The sequence below is a fragment of the Rhyacophila brunnea genome, unplaced genomic scaffold, assembly GCF_057557595.1.
Source record: "Rhyacophila brunnea isolate RB1 unplaced genomic scaffold, BYU_Rbru_1.0 scaffold_9, whole genome shotgun sequence".
In the NCBI taxonomy this organism is placed as follows: Eukaryota; Metazoa; Arthropoda; class Insecta; order Trichoptera; family Rhyacophilidae; genus Rhyacophila; species Rhyacophila brunnea.
This window is the reverse complement of record NW_028233361.1, coordinates 17761805-17784072: the sequence shown is the minus strand read 5'-3', so window position 1 is coordinate 17784072 and position 22268 is coordinate 17761805. Positions and strand designations below refer to the sequence as shown.

Here is a 22268-nt window from a genome sequence, read left to right as displayed (position 1 = left end):
ACAAGCACAGAGAGTGTCGCCCTCCTAAGTGCCATCCAAACTACAAATCGCAGCCACGTAAAGTACATTGTGGTAAATTCTCACCAACAACTGACGAATCTGCAGATGAATTCGAGTATGTGTATGATGCTGTCGTTCAAGTGTACTCCCAAAATTATCAAATAAATAATAATATTATACTATTTACTTTATTTCGCATAATCAATTTTTTGATAATTTCTAAACTTTTGTTGTAAAGTTTTAGCCTCCTTGTCTACCCGTCTATAACAGACGATATTTCTATTCAAAGCTTATATTTATGGTTTACCCAAATCCCTGAGAATATATGAGTGGGTGTCATCTTAATAAAGTGACGCGTTGTTTTATTAGTGGTCGGACTTTCATTCAGTCAGAATTTTAGATAGATAAATACGTCTGCTGTCTGAAACGTAGAACCGTAGCACTGCCGTAGGACTACGGCAATTTTACCATAGCAATATCGTAGATATGCTATAGTAAAAGACTGAAAATAAGTTATAACTTTTATCATAAATTGTTATTATTAATAATATGATAACCATTTTTAATTAGGAACCATGAATATATTCATTACTCTTATTAAGCCCCTGGCAAAAAAAATTCAAGCTTATTAATTTATTCTTAAGCCAAGGAACCCTTATTCATTTCTTCCAAGAACTTCAAGAGGTTTCTCCAACCATGAATCTTATGTTTTATAATAATTATTCAGAATTAGTACCCCCTTTTGATCTTTTCAGTAAAAGCATCTTAATTTTATTCCTTTCAATCGGGACCCTCCAGAGCCAAAACAGCACACGAAAATCTGTGCAATTATTTATTTTGTTCAGTCAAAAATAAATAGTCTCAAGTTAAATTACTCATACTTTGTATGTTAAGGGTAACTTAATGAAATTTTGTAAATTGATATAAAACAGTACTGCCAATATATTAACGAAAACTACCTTATCATGAGATATTTTATATTCTTCCAACATTTTTTCAAACTTTTCATTACAATATAATAATATGCATATTTTATACTTCTCATCACATGCTATACATATTTGAACTTCTGTTATATACTATTTACCATCCTTTTGTTGAAGATATAAAAAAATTGAATCCACTAATACTACCCTGTTGAGTAAAAAGACAGTCTGTATATCAAAACAATCCAATAATTTTACATAATATAAGAGAAAGGGTAGTTTAAAACTTGGGTTCTCACTTCACTAAAACTAAAAACACTGTCTTTTTACTTAGCAGGTCAGTATTATATACGTATATCCATCTGTCTTTTAAGCTTTGTTCAGACACAGCGGATTCCGCGCGGTTGCAAAATGTGCGGTCTGATCCGCGCAAAGCCAATTTATAATAGTATAAATATATTCGTTTACATTTGTCCCCGTGGAACAGCAATCCGCAAGTCAACCACCAAAAAATGTATCCTGCTTGGAATCCATGTAGCTTTGTTTCTATGGAATGCCTACAGGATATTCAATTGAAAAATGGAAACGACGCGGTATGGACGTATTGTGATAATGGAGTGCTTGAACACATCATAATTTTTTATTGATAAAGTAGAGAAAAGATATACAGTTTGGAATATTCAGAGCTAATCTCTATATTTAGATCAAAGCAGAGATATCTGATACACTATCATATAAGTATCCAAACTTTCTTCTAGAATTCAAGGGCTTAATGTCAAACAACACTATCTACAAAAGTGCAACTTTATAGGAGAGCCAGAAATCGTTATTTTAAATTCTTGTAACTCAACAAGGGAAATGTTTATTTAAAACCTAATATTCATATTTTATAATTTGTTGTGTATTGTATATTAATCTTGCTTATGATGATTTTAAAATTTATAGGAATAGTTTTCAAAAAATATGAAAACAAGGGTAACTTATGTAGTTAATGTTAAACTTTACTGACGATTTAAGAAGAAATTAAAAAAGATTGACATAACGTTGTTTGACTATCATGTAGCCGGAAATGTAAAATAACATTATTTCTAAAAAGAACACGTTTTTCTAGATAACGTTAATTGACTTTAAGCACTCGAATTATTGCAACTAATTTGTTGAATAATTTTATCGTCATTCTGAAATAGTTAAAATAGTTTTTTAAGTGTTCTCAATTTGTTTTGTTCTATCTCTTAATATTGGGTGCAACTAATATTGTTTTTTTCTTTGATTTTTATAGACCACCCAAAAACATACTGCTTTTTTGACTTTCGTGTATAATTGAAGCTCCGAGATTGGTTCAAACCACGTGGTTCAATATGAGCGGAACCCGCCTATCTGCACTGAGCCTTACAGTATCAATAGCTTTTTCACATTATTATACAGGAGGACCTCGACTTTCGCACATAATTGGTTCCTGAAAAGGTGTGCGAATGTTGAATGTTCGAAAGTAGAGGGAAGTAAAAAAAATTAAATTGTGTGTATTTTGAAATATTTATTTATCAAGTAAATATAAGATGTTTAAGAGACATGTTTAAGTGGGGTTTGCGGGTGTTTCCCTTAAAAAGTTATCAAGAGTTAGCTCTTTGCTACGCTTCTTTTTCTTATTTTAAATAAAATATTTTAAATGGTAAATCATTAACTTTACAATATTGCTTAACTGCTTGCACGAAATTTAAAGTGAACCAATCTTTTAATAATAACGCAGTAAACCAAGGTTTTTTTTATTTGATTACTGTAAGCAATTCTTTATCCTTCCCTTTCAATGCTCTAGGATTTTCTGGTTGATAAATTAACATTGGCATCAATTTTAAATCACCAGCCAAGTTTCCACCAAGAAGCAATGTCAATCGGTTTTTAGAAGGTTTGTGCCCTGGGGCAACTGATTCTTCCTTAGATAAGAATGTACGACTAGGATTTTTTTTACAAAATAAACCTGTGTCATCTACATTAAATATTTGGCTAGAGGAATATTCTCCATCTTCAATAATTTTGGATAATGAGGAAATAAATTCTTTTGCAGCATCGTTATCCGCATCAGCCGATTTTCCAGTGAATTTAGAATAAAGCAACTGTTACTTGCTTGAAAAATCATGTTAGAATCTTCTTTTTCTAGCCTTCCAATCTTTGTACAAACTAAGAGCCTTCGCTTGAATAATTGAAATATTCAGAGGGACATTTTTTTGATGTTGGTCGTCGATCCATGATGACAAATGTTTTTCCATTTCATCCATAACTATGCCGTGTCCTTTAGAAACAACCTTTAAAGATAATATATTTCCACAATTTTGAACGTATTCCTTAATTTTATTTTAATTTTTCAAAATTGAACATATCGTTGTAGACCTGTTTGTATCATACGAACGTCCGATTGAAGCAAAAGATTCACCGCAATCAAAGCGTCATGTGAAGTGTATAAGTCCTTGATTTTTTTTTTGTTCGTATCAACATTGCAGTTTTTTTGTTTCTCACTCATGTTTATAAATTTTTAGGGTGAAGTATTTCAAATGAAGAAAATTAGCAAAACGCACAACATGACACGCCCGCACGCGCTCCTGCGCAAGACACCTATCTTAGCTAGCTCACAAGCAAAGTGACGGGTGCGAGCAGGATGCAAGTGACGCAAGAAATGCACTTGCTTGTGAGCGAGCGAGAAGGGGATATCTTAACCCTACGGCCAGCGCGACGTTTTAAAAAAACGTTTTTTTTTGAAATGTGCGAAATAGCGAATTGTGCGAAAGTCGAACGTTCGTAAGTCGAGGTCCACCTGTATTCACTTAATATTCAGAATGCAACCATTAATACAGTAACAATACAAACAAAGATAATACAAGATTATTTTTAATGTTCCATTTCATATGAAATACAAATATCACAGATTCATAAAAACCATAAATAAACAATAATACTAGATACAGATTTCACTTATTGAACACTTATTTCTTTATGTCTTATGATTGAGTGAAATAAATTTTTTATTTCAATATAACTTAAAATACATTGAAAATTAAATGTACATCGAACTAAATCCAATGTCAAACTAGAATTAATAGCTTATTTTTTCAATTATCCAATCTACATTGGTAAAGTAGGAGGTTTATTATAAAACATTTATAGACATTAAAAATGTAATAATATATAATTTATAGTGGCGCACCCAGGAGGGGGGCAGGGGGCCTCGCCCCCCCCCCCAAAATATGAAAATCATCAGAATGATTTTACACATTGAAATCGAAAGCCAATAAACTATACCTTGGGCTTAGACAAACAACACGGCAAAAAATGATTTGTAATTCTCCAGCACCCTTTTTAGTAAAATTTCTAAGATTTTTATTTATAACACAAAAATTTCGAAACACTAATGTCAGGTTTTTTTAGAAACCCGTTCCCTAATGAAATTCTCGGTGTCCACCTGAATTCAGGAGTGGTATAGGTCATGGCTGCTGGGGAGGGTTGGCAGGGCTCTAACCTGGGGGCCCGGGCTGTGGGGGCCTGGCGTGTCGGGTTGACCAGATAAGTGAGATAAACACACATCATAAATTAGCTTTATAGTAAAAAAAGTCGCCTGCGGCGCTATTATACTTCATGACTATGAACATTTTAATTTATATAATTGTCCAATATATTTTCTGATTATTATGTGTCGATACTCGATAGCTCCATTATTAAAGTAGATGTATTGAAAATCGCCAATAATTCACTGTATAAGTACCCTCAATTTGAACTTAAACACAATTTGAAAAACGTTAATGTAGTATTTCACACTGCCTTTAATCTAAGCCGTGGATAGGGGGCCCGTCAAATACCCTAGCCCAGTGGTCGGCAAACTCATTAGTCAATAGAGACAAATATCAACAGTACAACGATTGAGATTTCTTTTGAGAGCCAAATTTCTTAAACTTAAATTATATACGTAGGTAGTAAGTAGGTACATTGCTAATTTACTTAATAAACTTTAGTTAAAGTTTTAAGTCCTAATTAAATTATAGGTAGGTACACTGAATAAAATTGAATATCATACGTAATAATGATCTTATTTATTATTAAAAATTAAATTGTAAGTCAGGTATCCATAAAATTTAATCATGACAATGACTGACAAACTCAATGTGAATAATGGCCTTACATCTCCTTGAAAAGTTTGGGTAAGTCAGGTTCGTATGTTGTTGATTTAATTTTAAGCACGATTCCAGGTTCTCATCAATAAATCGATTTCTTAATAATTTACTCTTGATTTCCTCTCTTGGAAATCTTTTTACCAACCACAAAATATGCAGAATTAGCATTGTTGACAGATTTTATTCAGTACCTAATTAAATATAGAACTTTATTTTTATTGACTCTTCTCCTCAGCTGCTTTCTTCTTTGCATCATCGACAGAATATTTAGCGCAAAATTACGAGTTTTTAGTTGTATCTTTCTAAATTTCAATGCGCCAATTTTTCCCGACACATAGATACAGGTCGGTAAGCCATTTAAGTTTTGAATAAACGCGAAGTCTCGGTCTATTCAACATTACATTTACGGTTATCCTCTTCCATTTTCTTTGCTTCTTCTTTGTAGCCAAGTCAAATATGGCAGAGAGCATCTGTGGCAGACCCGCACTCAAGAGGCCAAAGAGCCGCAGTTTGCCGACCACTGCCCTAGCCTGAGGGCCCGTTTCAGGATGTGGGGGCCATGGTGTAGGTACACCGAGTGCAATAGACAAAAGATCGATAAACGAGATATTAGGCTGTGTTGTATTGAGTAGGTTGTGTATAATTTAAATGCAATAATACTTTTTTGTCCATTTTCGATTAATATGTTGGAACCTCAATATTGAAAAACCAAAAATATACGATAAACATTCGGCGAAAAGAATGACTACACCCACCACGGTGGTGGTGTATATCAAAAGAACATTTTTTTCGGTGGAATTTGGCATAAATATTGTAGCTCTTTAGACCAGTGTTCCCCAAACTTTCGAGATCTGTGTACCCCTTCTATAATTTTCGTAACACTGAGTACTCCTCGTCAAAGAAAAATGCATTTAAGTACTTTAATAACAATCAAAATATATTTATATATTCCTTTTGTAGTACATAAACAAAATAATAATAAACGAAAAATAAAATTCATTCATAATAAAATATAAATAAAAGTTATATTATAAAAAATAACATTCATTAGTTATTAATTTTAATCTGAGGTGCGGTACCACACCCAAAAGGCTGTTACGTAATGTCTACAAATGCTGAAAAAGCAACTTCAGATAGATATGAAGTTGGAAAAGGCAAGATGTATTTCAGGAATGTCTCTGTTAAAACTGGATACACATGTTGCATTTGCAACCTAAATGATGTTTAAGTACACTCCTTATATTTATTTTGCAAGAATCCGTCTGAAGCTAATAATTCCAACAATTACTCTTCTTCCGCATGCGATAAACCTTCTAGCATGGATATTGTATTAATACTTGTTGCACCAGGCGTAGCCATAACCCGGTGCAGCGCACACCCCCACCAAACTCTTCCCGTACCCCAGGAGGTACGCGTACCACACTTTGGAAAACACTGCTCTAGACCAAGCGGGTAGCCCAGCCGATATTATTTAAGTAATCTTTTAGCATACTAGGTACACATGTTCAGCATGGTTGCTGTTCACTTCCAATCCGCCAGTCGCTGATGACACGATCAACGGTTACCGCCACTATGCCTCCAATTTAATAAAAACTAGGAGAAACTGTACAACTAGATCGCCGTGTATTGTGAAAATATGTAAAAATATTTATATGAAGAAGAAAAAGAGCCTATGGGACTAATTTACATTCTCCTCCTTGCCCCCCCCCCCCCCAATAATAAATCCTGGGTGCGCCACTGATAATTTACATAGATGGTATTGGCTGTATACTATGTTAAATAGTTTGTATGTAATGAAGGGTATGATATCGGTCTAAAACCCTATCTATAATAACGATATCGTATATTTACGATGTGTTTATCAGTAATTTAAATTTAAATTGTACATAAATCGTGATTTAAACAATTCTTCTCAGACCACGTACTTGTCAATTTGATTGCGCGGTAAAAATATTTATTATATTTTTTGAAAATTTTTTCTTCAAAAATCAATAACTTTTTTGTGAACGTACAGGTTCCAAAAATTTCAACAGCTTCCTGACGATATAAAATTGAGCGATGGATTTAAATTATGTTTTTTCTAAACATTTATACAAATCAAAAATCATTTTTTTTTTGTAAAAAAAAACAATCTATATGTATATATTATGATTAATTATGCCACTATATATATTATTATGATAGTGATTATGAACAATCTACTGACTGTATCTATTTATTAAACTTGAATACATAATTTACGTTCTTAATAGCGGTTCAATATACTCAAGTATTAGAAATTCAACAATACTAATTGGGTATCAATTACACATAAAATTAATATATAAATTCAATATAATACTACATTTAATTAATATTAACATATATTTTATATTTGTGAGGTTACTTACGTGAGGATGAATTTAGATGGACGTTGTTTTATAAGTTTTTAAGATAGGGTCTATCAACCTAGTTCACTCTGTATGCTTCCGTGTACTTTTTATTTTTTTCTTATTGTATTACTTATTGTATTATTTACTCATATTGCCCTGTATTTTTGTTTTAAAGTTTACTTTATGTCATGCCGTGAATGCTTTGAATTTTTAAATTGTCATGTTTATTATATATGTAAAATAAATTTGAATTTGAATGCGTGAGCTGGTTTTTGGTTAACACATGTTATACCAAAAAGAGCTAAATGAAAACAAATAATGTCGAGAACTTCTTTGAAAATGAAGAGTTCTTTGAAATAAATCAATAAATATTATAAATTTAATAATTTTCCCAATAATCCGAGAAATGAAATTGCAATCATAAGTTTTATATATCTGAAATTAAAATACTATTGTAAATAACTATCTAAATGTTCTTTTTCTTAATGTAATTAAGAATATAAACACGTTTTTCACTATCATAGATTTTAAATTTTAAACATCTAATAAATGTGAAAGTTTTAAGATCGTCAACCTGCATCATTCCGCTGCGCTATATAGACATCTTTATTTTAAATGGGTGTTAGCCACTTGCTCAACCTATTAGGTCCATAGTCTGACTCAAACACAAATCAAAAAACAAAATATGCATTTGCCAGACCAAGGATTTGAACTTCAGACGCACCAGCTTATAGGTTGACGCTTAAGCCACTCGGCCATTGCTTTAGATATTGTCTACGAGAAATCGACTATTCTTCAAGCTATGTGCATTACTTGCTTTCATTTTATTTTTAATTAATTTTATTACATTGAATACTTCTTTTATTCTTATAATATAATAGTATAAAAATCATAGCAGCGCCACCGCGTGTTTATTGTGTAACATCCAATAATACAATCTTGTATATAATCATAAAATCAAATCAATACAGGGTAATGATACCAACACGTGTGAGTAAAATGCATCTACGTGACTATAAGTGTAGCATCCATGGGAGGGGTGCGTTGTGGGTTTTATATTTATGCAATCGTGCAATAAAAATATAAACCCTTTCTCATGCAAATTTACTTGCGTTAGAGAGAGACAGTTTATGCGTTACAGATAAACTGATAAATCAAAAGAAATACATTATGTGATTATTCCTAAACTGTAATATACTTATTCTTAACTATTCGAAGGATAAACCACTGTTTTTTTTATCTCCGACCAAAAGCCATTAAGTTTTCAAAAATAGCTTAAAATCATTCTAAAATTAATGAAAATAATTACAAGATAAAAAGAACTTTTTATATACCTACAACGTTTTAAAATTTTCTGTTCAATTATTATGCTCAGTATGCTCAAACTCGTACTCGATATGAAGTAAATAACGCACGTATATATTATTAATAATTTAGTTTATAGGACCACCCACTTAGCAACCAATAATAGTGGATTGGATTACGTATTTCTTCCGAAATAACTTTTCATACAAAACATAATTAACTGAAAATGAATTCAATTATACTTAAAGATGGCTAAAAGTATTAAAATAATGCATTGGCATCGTGTTTTGATATATTCTAATCGTTTCAAATATCTAGCTAGTTGGGAAAATAGTTAAAAATCGATTGCAAGATTCGTACTGGATAAATAACCATCGGACAAATAAGATTACGAGCTAATAAAAACGTTGTAATAAAAGACTGCTTAGTGCCTCAAACTATGCCCACCCCCTACATATTAATATAATAGAACTAAATTTGTTCTTATTTAAAATTATATTAGCATCACTGAAATCATGCGAAAAATACCCAGCAATTCGTTTCGTTGCATTTGAAATACAACCCCTAGTTACTGGTATGAGCAAAACGTTCCACTCTTACGCTTACGTTTTGTTCACTGCTCACGTCCGAGCTTGGTAATTGTTTGCAATTTATCGCAGCCAAGTTAGTTTGTAAGCAAATTAGGAGGGTAAACTTTGCCAGATGCAAGACTGTCGGCATTAGCAATTTTACCGTTCGCACGTTTTTATATTATTACTAGCTGACCCGGCAAACGTTGTTCTGCCATATAAATTATTTCTAGTGAATATTTTGGTTGTTAAATAAAAAATAACGAATGAATCGTAAGTGTGTGGGGATGGGATCTATGACAGAAAGAGGAATAGAGCGCTGTAGACGATGACCGCCGATAAAAAGAAAAAAACATCAACCATTCATTTTCTTAATTCAAAATGACTAATGATGTTCATAATGAATGAATTACCTGTGACAGGATCTCGTTGTTTAATGTTTATGCAATATCCGTCTTGTCCCTTCCAGAAAATTAGCGGATATTGGAGAGCGTCGTATGAACGGTGTGTGTCAGCGATGAACTCCAGATTATTGTTTCTTCTTCGAATCACGATTTCTCGCGTCGATGTGCGGTCGCCAACCATGATTCCAGCAATTCGTCAACAATAGGTGCATTGAATCGACGCACGTGTTCTCCAGCTGGTGTTTTATCAGGATTGATGACAATAGCCTGATTGTCACTTTGCAATTCGTGCATGTGTGCTTTGAAGAATTTCAATAATTCATTGTGCTTCCGTTCGCCGACGATGCGCTTGGAAATAGGCGAATTGAGGCCATTGTAGCCGCAACGTGCATCCACATGATTGATGTCCTCACCGCACATGAAGTAGATTTGTAAAAATTTATGTGGTTCGTTTGGCATTGGCAGCAATGAGCCTACTTTGTGGTATACTTGGCCTTTGATTTTGAACGTAGAATGGAATTGTTGACCATTTGCCGCAGTATTGTGAACTATTTCTGTTGCTCCGAACGAAGTCATTTGGAAGCATGAATTGAATGTGCGAATGGAATTCAGGAACAGGTTTGAATCTGGAACAGTGCCGATGAGCAAGCCGTTCAATGGTTCTGGTGGTATCTCAATTTCTGGTAGTTGCACTTTTCTTGATACGCAACACATCCCGGCTGACTCATGTTTGAATTTGAGCGCATAAATATGGAGACATTCTTTGTCCATAGCACCAATCAGCACTTTCAGATGAGCGGAATATTCAATATCTGGCTCGTACTCGAATGCGAGACGAAGGAACGAAGCGGATGTAAATGTTCGATGTACTTGTTGGCGTTGTCGGTCATTTGCTCTGCGTGTGTTAACTACAAACCGGCGCGCTTGGCTCCGTTCCAATTGTCGTTGTCGATTTCGTTCAGCTCGTGCCTCTTATGATAGAGATGCACGCAATTGCGACATGCTTACACGCACGTTTTTGTTCTCTTGTTGGATTTGTTCGTCTGTTCTTTTTGCTCTACTATTTTGCATGTTTGTTGCTTTATTCGTTCGACGGCCTAAATGGCCCCCTTGCGTCTTGCTGGCATTGTGCACTGTAATACACACACATAAAAATAGATAAATTAAAATAAATCGTACAAAATTTTGCACGCACTGCGTTGTGATATGCCGAATGAAATGTCAAAATGACGCGACGCTTCTCTTGAATTCTTCTCGGACGTAGCGCCATCTGTCATTCAACAACATAAATAATTTCGTTCTGTTTGAAATACGAACGACGGTTAAATTTGTTCATACAAAAATAATAAAATCGCGTTAAAAAAATTAGAGGGTAAGGTTAGGAGGGTTAAAATTTGGGGTCATAAGTATTTTTTAATGCCAAATAATAAAAAAAATACAAAAAAAAAATTGTCAAAAAAATAAAAGAAAATTTTTCTGGATAGAGATACCCTAATCACCTAGCGGTATGAAATATACTTGTTGACTTATTCTTATACCTAATAAATATACATTAAAAAAATTATAAAAATCTGTGGAGCCATTTCGGAGGAGTTCGACCACAAACATCGTGACACGAGATTTATATATATATAGAGATTATACGGATTAATATTCAAAAAAGATTATAAAAAGAATCGATCCTTTTCGAGCTTTCTTTTAGCAGTTATGTTCAAATAAAATTAGCTGTGAGAATTAAACTAATTGAAATATATAAATATTCCAAAGTGCACATAACTTGTAAATAAATAAATTGTTCTACTTATTATATTTATTACATTTTTTTGATAATTACGATTTTATTCTTTATTAAACATCACATTAAACCACGAGGCCCAATTACAGTGGCAAGACTCCCAGGCTTCAGTAAATTACATATTATATTATGTAAATACATTGTGACCTCACCGGTAATCAAAACTGCAACCCCCGAGTGAAAAGCCAGCGACTTACACTCTGTGTTATGTGAGCCGATATAAGATAATAATATAATTATTACAACAATGTACACATCTCTGAAATCGTCACAAAAATGCATATTATTATGTGTTTAAGCCTAAGAATATGATAGAAGTGCAAAGTTAGTGACCATAGAAAAAGATTTCGAATCTAAATTTGTTTATTACTTTGACAGTCAGGAAATATAATGATTAAAATACAAAACCTCTTAAATGTTCTTAAATATTACTAGAAATCACATTTTGATTACGTGACTAATTTTAATGGTTAGCAACATATTCTTATATGTAAAAAATATTTTCAGTTTATCCCACATTTCTCCATACTTCTCATTATGTTTGTGTTCCCATGTTTAACGGAATGGGATGAGCAAATAAGTTAAAACATGTTTAGTTAAAAAAGCATTGTCACTGTGATTTGCTTTATTTGTTTTTAAATATAAGTAAAGTTGAGTATTTATCTTGTTAAATAAACAGCTTTTGCTCATAATTTTTTTCGTTAGGTTATTTTTTAAGGATATAATAAAATATTACAAGTGACTTAAAAAACTCAGAATTCAATACATATTTTTGTTACAATATATTCTAACAGTATTCGGTTGACAAATACTTCGTATATAACAATTTTAATGTTATACGTATAATTCAATTAGAATTAATCTATTAGTTACGGTATAGATTATTATATAAGTAAAGTAGATTTCAAGTTATACAAATATATAATATATTTCAACATTTTTTTAGAACTTATAATCAAGTTTCTGCGAACACCTTGAAATTTTTTAAGTTCTTTCGAATAGAGGTTTGGTATTGTCACTATATAGGTATCATTAAAATAACCATAAATAATGATATGATGTATAAATAAGATTAAAATGCACATTTTTGTTATAATTGTAGAAAAATCTTTGAATAATTTTTTAATATGATTTTCGATACCATAGTAATAATTAATGAAAATATTCTACAATATAAATTATTTGTAAATAAAGTTGCTTGCTACGTATTCAATTGGTAGACACAGCTAGTAAAACAACCGTAGCACCACACTATGGTTTGATTAATTTTCATTATAATATGGCAAAAATTTTGTTTATTGTTGAGGTTTTCGGTTTTAGTTCCTTCCTAGTTCACATTTTTCATCGCAGATAATATTTTACGTTGTCAAGTTGACAGTCAATATTCAAATATGCTTTATTCTTTTTTTACAGATCGGTGTATGGAAATCTTGGCAAAAGGAAGGTCTCGACATAAAAGATATTGTCTGGCCAGGAAATTCCCATACGCCACCTCAAGGAGTACCAGAAAAGTTTCACCTGAAGATCACATTTTTGGAAGAGCCTCCGTACATAAATCTTGCACCCCCAGACCCCATTACGGGAAAATGCTCCATGGATCGAGGAGTTCTTTGCCGAGTTGCTGCAGAAACAGATATGGCCGAGTGAGTGATTTTTAAACTAACTTTTGATTTTTTTAAGTGTTTACTTACTCGACTGGTACCTCGTAATCTTGGCAATCCGAACAAGAACGAGAGAGAACAGAGTGGTGATACTATAAAAATGTTGAACAACCGTTGACAGAAAATACGGTTTATTTTGGTGACGCCACCTTAGTTTATTCAGTAACTTGATATTATAAAAGATACTAAAATTTTTAGGCTAAACAGCTTAAGACTATTAATTATTATTTATTTCCACGGGCAGACATCTATATCCAAACTATGGAGTAAGGGATGTTCAAATAACTGAAAAAGAAAGACAGTATCTTCTACACGTAACAATATATAAAGGCTCCCAATTCCTGGAAAAATAAGGAAGGAGTATTATTATAAAGTGAAAAAGCACTACGTTAGGTAAGCAAATTAGCTAATACTGTTATTCTAAGCACGTTGGAACATGTTACAAATGTTTACTATTTAAACCGCTCAAACTAAAATCGTGCTGTCGTGGCACCTTTATGACTTCATTTGGTAATATTATTTAACGCTTTTTATTCTTATTATTTTACGCTCAAGCTTTCTAATATAATGTAGAGCCATTTGTTTCGTTACTGTGACATATTTTATACCTTTTGGTAGGTTAGTCTTGACCACGTAGATCACTCCAGGCTAGAGGAGTGAGTACCAAATAAATGTTGTTTATGTAATATGTTCATCCAGTGACGCCCCTAGATAAAGAGCCACCCTTAGATTGACTTAAACACTTATTACACATCAATATTTAGATTTTAAAAAAATACTTATATTTGTAAATAATAAGAGTTGATCAAAACGATTCATTTATAAAATACTTTGTCATTTAACCATAAAATCTCTGACCATTTGACTACACATCTGATAATATCGTATAGCAGAGATAGGCAACATTTCCCCCACATAAGACGCAATATAACATAAGTATTATAAAAATTGACAATGTCACTTATACCTACATCCTTTTGACTGATTAAAAGCTTAAAACTAATAAATAAGTAGTATCGTACCAAAATTTTTAAGTTGTAATAAGTACCCTCAAAACAAAAATGCGCGCATTTTTACTAAACTATAAAGCGCCAGCTAGACGCTCATGCTTACCACAAGCTCACCTGCGTAAACCGGTTTATATCGCAAAGCCCGCGTATAGACGGAAAACTGTAGCTCGCGCAAACCGAAAAGCGCTGTAAAAGTATTCTGTATTTTTTGTACAAACTATACTGCGTAAGCAAGTTACTGCAGCCTAACCAGCGCATTAGAAATGAATTTATAAGAAAATATAACTTTATATCTGAATTTTTAACATTTAAAGATAAAATTCTACTTATCAATTAGCTTATTTTCTTACGTCCTCTAGCATATTTTTGTCGGCAACAACTGGCAGTGACGTCCCTAGACAAAATGCCGCCACATTTTTTTATACAGTACTTTTTATCATCCTTTCATGACTCCAATATCTAAGAATTGTGTTGAATGGATACATTACTAACAAGATATAGGTATCTACTTACACTACTAAATCTAACTTAAATACCATCTCTGCTTCAATAGACAATACGGTTTCAGATAGGTACATTTAAAAATACACCTGACAATTTCCATAACTCGCCAGTGACTGTGAAGAACGTGACGTCCAAGGACAATTGAAGTAAATTAGACATCACGAACCCGACAAAAAAATAAAGTTCTGTTGAAAATTGTATAGTACCTACTTATCTAATTAATATCTATATATATTTTGTGTCCATTCAGTGAGCTGATTTTTTTAATGAAAAGATATTTCTGTTATTACTAAGTTTAGGTAGATTTCTATAGGTATATACCTAATGATTCTCCTCGATTTGCCGCCCTTTGAGTAACTGCCGTCCCCAAGTGACGCTCAATCTGCCTACCCTCACGGGACGTCACTGACAACTGGTAAAACTAGTAAAAGCGTATCAAATATCGTCTAACTGTACGCTGGACCCACTGGCGCTGCGTAATTGATCCCTGAAATATAGTATAGATTATTCGTGTGAGGGCTATGTAAAGTAACTTACACTAATTTATTATGGATATAATGCTTCAGTAGTCACCCACTATTTTAGGTGTCTAAGTATTGAGCTACTAATATTATCTCTCAATGTCAAAGTCAAAGCTTTAGACCCCAATAAAATCTTTTTTCTTAAAAATAAGACGTGCAAAATCTAATAAATCACAAAAAATCATCTTAAGTACAGCGGGTACTTATATGAAATACGTAAAATGCTGTAACTCTCACTGAGTATTGCTGGCATTGCATTCCGACAGTTTTATTGAAAACTTGTTTTATGGGAGGAGAGAGAAAACTTTGCAAATTACTCGTATTTTTCCCTTTATTTACTTAAAAAATACACTTCGATAAATACTTTTAGCCACTATTACAATACATCTTCCGCCGTAGTACGGCATCTTCAAAGTATGCTAGTGCAGCTAAAAATATTGGACTCATATCCTATTGACTTGGTGTGGTTCATAATATACTTAGTCATTTACACAATTTTCAAAATTGACAAAAAAATAAACTTCGATTTGTAAACACTGTTACATAAATACATATCAATAGAACTGGAATGTACTAACCATTCTTGCATTACAGTATTTTCACACTTGTGTAAGATCCCAACGAAGCTATTTTATACACAAGGCGGCTTTTGGCGATAGTTTTTCATATTAATATATTGAGACGGTTAATTGTTACAGTAAATCTACCATATAAACTGTCAAAAAGTTCTATGTTTTAATAGCCCCTCTCTTGGCTGTGTCAACTTTTAAAGCAAGATAGATAGTTTTGACAGTTCAGACGGTTAACTTATTGTAACAATTATTATACATCAATACATAAATATGATAAATTACCGTCAATATCCGTTGATAGCCGCCTTGTATATAGAATAGACCCCTAGGTATGAATATCAATCAAAAATAAAGAATTCGGGCTACTTTTTGGGCTTAAGTCTAATTTGAAGACTGTGGAAAAAAAGGACTGTTATCATCAGTGGGATCATTATGGTTTCCTTTCTTTCTTCATTCTATTAAACAATATTTCATGATCATTTAAATTATAAATTATCGCCATAAAACAGTATTATTTTAAACGTCACGATTTTTAAATTTAGCCAAATTTTTATACAATATGAGATGGATAACATTTTTAGAATTATCTTGTTTATGATATGCACATAATTTGTATGTAATATTTGTCATATGGTAATATATAAAGAGTTTGCAATTGACATATTTTTGGATCTGTATTTGGCTTGATATAATAATATGATATTATATTTTTATTAATGCTATGGCATAGAGAGTAGAATACATAGTAAACGCCAGAATCGCAACCGAAGGATGAAGACAGTACTCCTGTAAAGTTAACTGTAAACATACAACACTAACGTAAATAATTTCGATAGTTTTGATGGAAAATAAAATAACGGAAAAAAGTGATTTAATTAACCTAATATAATTGATACAGTCGATAATTACAACCATAGTTACACTCGCCATGTTTAATTTCTGCGTAGGTACTGGAAAAAATCTTCTACGCATGTATAAGGATAAAAATTCTTCCATCATCACTCAGCAGACGACATTGATTATAATAAATGCATTTAAACCATTCATCCTTCAAACATTTTTACAATTTCATTCTGTCTTAATGAAAAACAACTTAAGTACAAGATTTTTATTACTAAGCTTAGACGATTCATTTTTACTACCAACCTATCTGTTTTTTGCATTTCTTAATTTTTCTTTAAAAAATATTAATAGCATTTTTATTTGTATCCATTAACAATGTAAATTAATCATCTATTTTACAATAATACTTGGAGTGTCTAGACTTGCTTGTAAACGTAATGATAGAGCGCTTGCTGTTTTCATTAAGCAAAATTATAAGCATATTTCTTTAGAAATTTAATAACAAAAATAATTTTAGTACTTCAAAATATAACATTGATTTTTTGGTTAACGATTCTGTATTCAGTTTTGGTAAATAAACAAAATCAATGAGATTAAAAATCCAAAAAAATAATATATTTATCACGATAATTAATGTTCAAAAATATTCATCAGCATCACCAGGGACGCGACAACTCAGTGTGGGTCCTGGCTTCCTCCAACAGCTCCTTCCACCTGTCCCTATCCAGTGTGGCCGCTTTCCAATTCTGTACTCCCAGAATACGGCAGTCACTGGCAGCTCCATCCAACCAGCGAATCTTTGGCCTGCCTCTTCTTCTACGCGCCCTATTGGATTGCTGTACATCACTCTCTTTGCCAGTTCATTGTCATTCATACGGTGCACATGACCTAGCCATCGCAGTCTCCCAATCTTGATTAATTGAACTGCCCTGCAATCTTCGTACAGCCCGTATAGCTCAGCATTATATCTTCTCTCCTCCAATTGGTGCCATCCCTGATCGGTCAGATTCGAAAATATTAAAAACTAAAAATTATTTCATCATCATTATCATTCATGCCACAGCAGTGTGACGTGTGTCCTGATTTCCTAAAGTCGTCTTCCACATTCCGATATATCCTCTTCAATCAAGGATTCCAATCATTCGTGCCATGATATCTAACCACCGTAATCCCTCACTCCCAACACTTTTCTACTTAGATGGGTTTGCATCAAAAAAAATTCAAACTATGCGGCTCATTCGTGACCATTATCAGCCCATTTGTGTGGAGAAATTTTGATGTTTTGAATTATGTTAGGTCCCCTTAATTATATAGGTGGGTACCTATATATTATAGAATTAGCAATCATAGTACTCAGCATTAAATGAATGACATATTTAAATCTATTGTAATATATAATTGTAATGTATTAATATAAATAAAAAGAACACTCTATGAATCCTCGCTCAACTCATCGAGTCCGTCGCGAGACGTACTGGTATTGTCACGAGTTCTTTACTCGACATAGTACATCTGTTATTCCACTCGAATCAAGTCTCTCAGTTCATTCTTATAATTATTAATCTCTTGATCATCTCAATCTCATTCGTACATCATACCTTATGATTATAATCTCTAAGTTCACATATTTATTAAAGTGGTATATTATTCTTCTACCGACTTGAAATGACAATCTATATACAAAAAATTACATCTTCCCAAAGCAATAATTTTAAAAATTAGCCACGGATATACCTAAGGCTTTATTCTGCGTTAAAAAGGACAGTATTTTATGATTTTAAAATATTCTATGACGTGATCACAAAATGTACATGTATACTGAATAAAAATATGGTAAATAAACATGTAATGATAAATTAGCTAATTAGCGCTATAAAATAGTAATACTTTAACCATTATCATTATAAGATAATTAACGCTATAGTCGTATTATTAATGATTATATTAGTGCATATGAACAACTTTCCTATTATTTATTGTTGAAGCATAGATCTATAAATTTCTTCTTTTGCACTCTAAAATTCTTCATTGTACAATACTCCTGCAGTGGGTACTATATATTAATTATATATTTTTTTATTTAGGCCAATCAACAGGATCAATCATAGAAGAAAGTACAATATAGGATATAAAATAAAATAGTATGTGAATGTCCCAATGCAAACCAACCAGGCGGATAGAGAAATCATAATTAAACAAAATAAATCAAATTGAATCAAATTAAATCGAATTAAATCAAATTAAATTAAATCAAATAATAGCCATGGAAAATAATACACTGTAGAGAAGTATTAAGAAAGATTAAAAGAGAAAAATACACAACATTTTTTGAAAATCTTATTAAATTTAATGTTATACGGAATAGTATATTTTTCGTGACTTTTTTTTATAAAACTTTCCGGAATCTTGAACAGAGTTTTTCCCATGTGAAAGATAAATCTTTTTATCAAACAAGTAATATATATCTTCCATACAGCGCGCAACAGATTGCACTTTTTATATATACAAGGAAACATATCAAAGATGTGATAAAAAAGCCCTGATATTAGATTCCTAAAAAGTTGACAGAGTATTTATTATGCGAAAAACATCTTCGTATCTGAGATGTAAGACAAAAAAAATGCTGCTTTTTAGTGAAAATTTATCCGATGTTTTTAAAAGCTTTATTTTGTAAGGGAAAGTAGGAAATTGTAAGTGGCGTGAGCAGGACATACTATATTCATTTTGTCTCTTCTTGTCTGCGTCACTTTAATTAAATATCGTTATATTGGTTCGGAAACGCCACGTTAAAGATAATAAAACATTTTATTCTTGTGACTTTAATGCTTGTTTTCGATAATTTCGAGCAAACGGAGAGGGAAACTTTTAAATTTGATTTGCATTGCTCGTGACATAAGCCGCCAATCAATTTTAAAACATTTTTTACATCGTCGTTCAAGCGACAGCGATTTACAATTGTCATTATACTTTGCCTTGTCAATTCACATTATTTATGAACATAAAATATTTTCTCACAAAAATATTCATTATTTTGGACATTTATTATTTTAATAATGCAAACATGTTATTACAAGTAACTTTCGTTCATCGCGACTCTTGCGAGTGCGAATAGGTTGTATCGCGATTTTTTTTAACATTTTTGAAGTTATATTTCTTTTGGGGCGAGAGTGAAATTGAGAGCTGCGTGCGCACGCCATTACGACAGTTTAAAAATAGCTGCGAATCCGTTAGCTGTATACAAACGAAAGTTTGATAGTAGATTTATTCCGTTGCCTAGGCAACGAACTAATTATTGTCGGCCTTTTGCAATTCCTTACATAAACAAATATGTAACGTATAAATAAAATAACGAGAAATAACATGATAATTAAGAACTAGTCGAAGAATTTAGGTTATCACAAGTTTTTTTTTTTTTTTGTTACGCCATAGAAGTATAACTTCTAACATAAGTACACGCATCGATTTTTTTTAGTAAACCATGTCTTGTATTCAAAGAATAATTCACAAGATTTTAAAATGTAACATTCTACATATCGAACATACATAATTTAACATAGAGCGTCGGTTGGTAATTATGATAAGTAATTATATTCCTTGATTTAAAACACAAAAACCGATAGTCAAAAAAAACGCAATTTGATAAGCATTTCATGTGGGATTTACTAGTTTAAATTATAATAAGTAGGAGGCCCGTAGCTAAATTGCTTAAAGTATGTTGGCTTGATAACAACGGTTATACGGGTCAAAATCTCGCTCGGCGTCATATTTTTTTTTAAATTTAATTTCTTCTTGTAGTAGTATCTGAGGTGTTTTTAAGTTATGTACCTATGTTAATTAATTTTTTGTCTTGCACTTATTTTGATATAATTATTGTGCCACATGGCGTAAATCTTCATATTATCTTATAGTTAGCATCTCTCAATCGATGAAATTTCTGAATTTATAGAAGAAATAATCACACATTGTTTCAATTTCAACATGTGCCTACTGCAATTTTGACCGACGCCATTTTTAAATAAAATAAGTATTTCGATTTCAATGAAAGTGTAAACAAAAAAAAATAATTTCTAGTGAATTCACTTGTTGGTATAATTCCTAGGCGATTATCATCGAAGTAACCCGTATAAATGCATCTTTATCCCATTGACAAATTGAATAATGTATGTTGCCTTTCTATTTTTGTGATATCCCCTACTATATATCGGGTCTACTACTAACTATCAAACCAATTTTTACGCACTCTTTTGTCAAAAGTACACAATAAGTAAAACTTTATGATTAAGAAAAAATGCAAAGAGATGTCTCAGAGAACCTATATAATTTGAAATATTATTATTCAATAAAACATTTTTCATTGACTTTTTATGCCACATAACACTTAACATATTATAATCTATATATATATAAAACGGTTAAAAGGGTTAGTTACACCATTTATAACTCAAAAAAGGCTGGACCGATTTTTATGATCTTTGATTTGTTGGATTTCCATCCGCCCCGAATAACAGAATAACTATTTAAACATTGGATAAATCACGGAAAAAATAAATTATGAAGAAAATTCATTTTTTCATACATTTTGTATCGAACGGCTTTTGACTGATATCGATGAATTATTTAAACGATGGACCTCGCGCATACGAAAAAAAAGAAAATCACAAAAAATTTAAATCCGTATACAACGCCATCTCTGATACATGACAGAAACAATAAACAAGAAACAAACAAACAAAAAAAAGTATGAACATGGCGTTTTTGACAGTTGATTCAGTTCAGCCTCGGATAATACCGAAAGACTTTGATGTAGAAAAATAGCGATATTGATCGTGATTTTCAAATGATAAGTTGCCTTCTAAAATGTTCACTTTGTGAGGTTATCAAATTTGTGAATGTGCGCGTATCGATAATTGCTTCATTATGTAATTTTGAATTGTGTGATTAATTTCCCAGTGTTATTTACCATGCCGCAAGCCAGAACATCTAATCTATCTATATATATAAAACAAAGTCGGGTTAATTACACCATTTATTTTATTACTCAAAAACGGCTGGACCGATTTTTATGATATTTAATTTGTTGGATTTGTCTCTGCTCTATTAGCTATTAAAAAATCGGAAAAATTTACGGAAAAAAAAATTATGAAGAACATTAATATTCTAATAGATTTCGTATGGAACGGCTTTTTTGATTATGTCTATTGATGATATAGAACTGATTGACTGATTTAGATGATTTTTTTTTTGTTCGTCTCGGCCTCGAGAAGCTTTCTCGTGCATTGAAAAAGGAAGAAAATCACAAAAAAATGCGTATACACCGCCATCTCTGATACATGAGTATTGCAATTCAGTAAAATACATCAAATACATCTGCAAATATGTCACCAAATTGTGGTTTTTGGCGTTCAAGCTCCCAATACCAACGATAAATCACGCACTATCAAGTTTGTCGATATGTGAGCTGCAATGAAGCAATTTGGCGTATTTTCTCATTGCCTATTCATGAACGTCATCCCACTGCTGTACATTTGGTGTAACAAGCTCAACGTGCTGTAACACCTCCAGCGACAACATTGACCAGTTTCTTTTCAATTTGTCAAGGCGATCCCTTTGCACGAACGTTGCTCTACTC

At 32.1% G+C, this 22268-nt stretch overlaps 1 protein-coding gene across 1 annotated transcript in view; it reads left to right on the top strand.

Moving 5' to 3' along the window:
• Nmdar2 (glutamate ionotropic receptor NMDA type subunit 2) overlaps window positions 1-22268 on the top strand; it is a 423883-nt gene that overhangs the window by 130557 nt on the left and 271058 nt on the right. The window contains exon 6 of the mRNA XM_085959689.1: window positions 12942-13171. Within this exon, the coding sequence (XP_085815815.1) occupies window positions 12942-13171 (230 nt within the window). The remainder of the gene's footprint in view (window positions 1-12941; window positions 13172-22268) is intronic.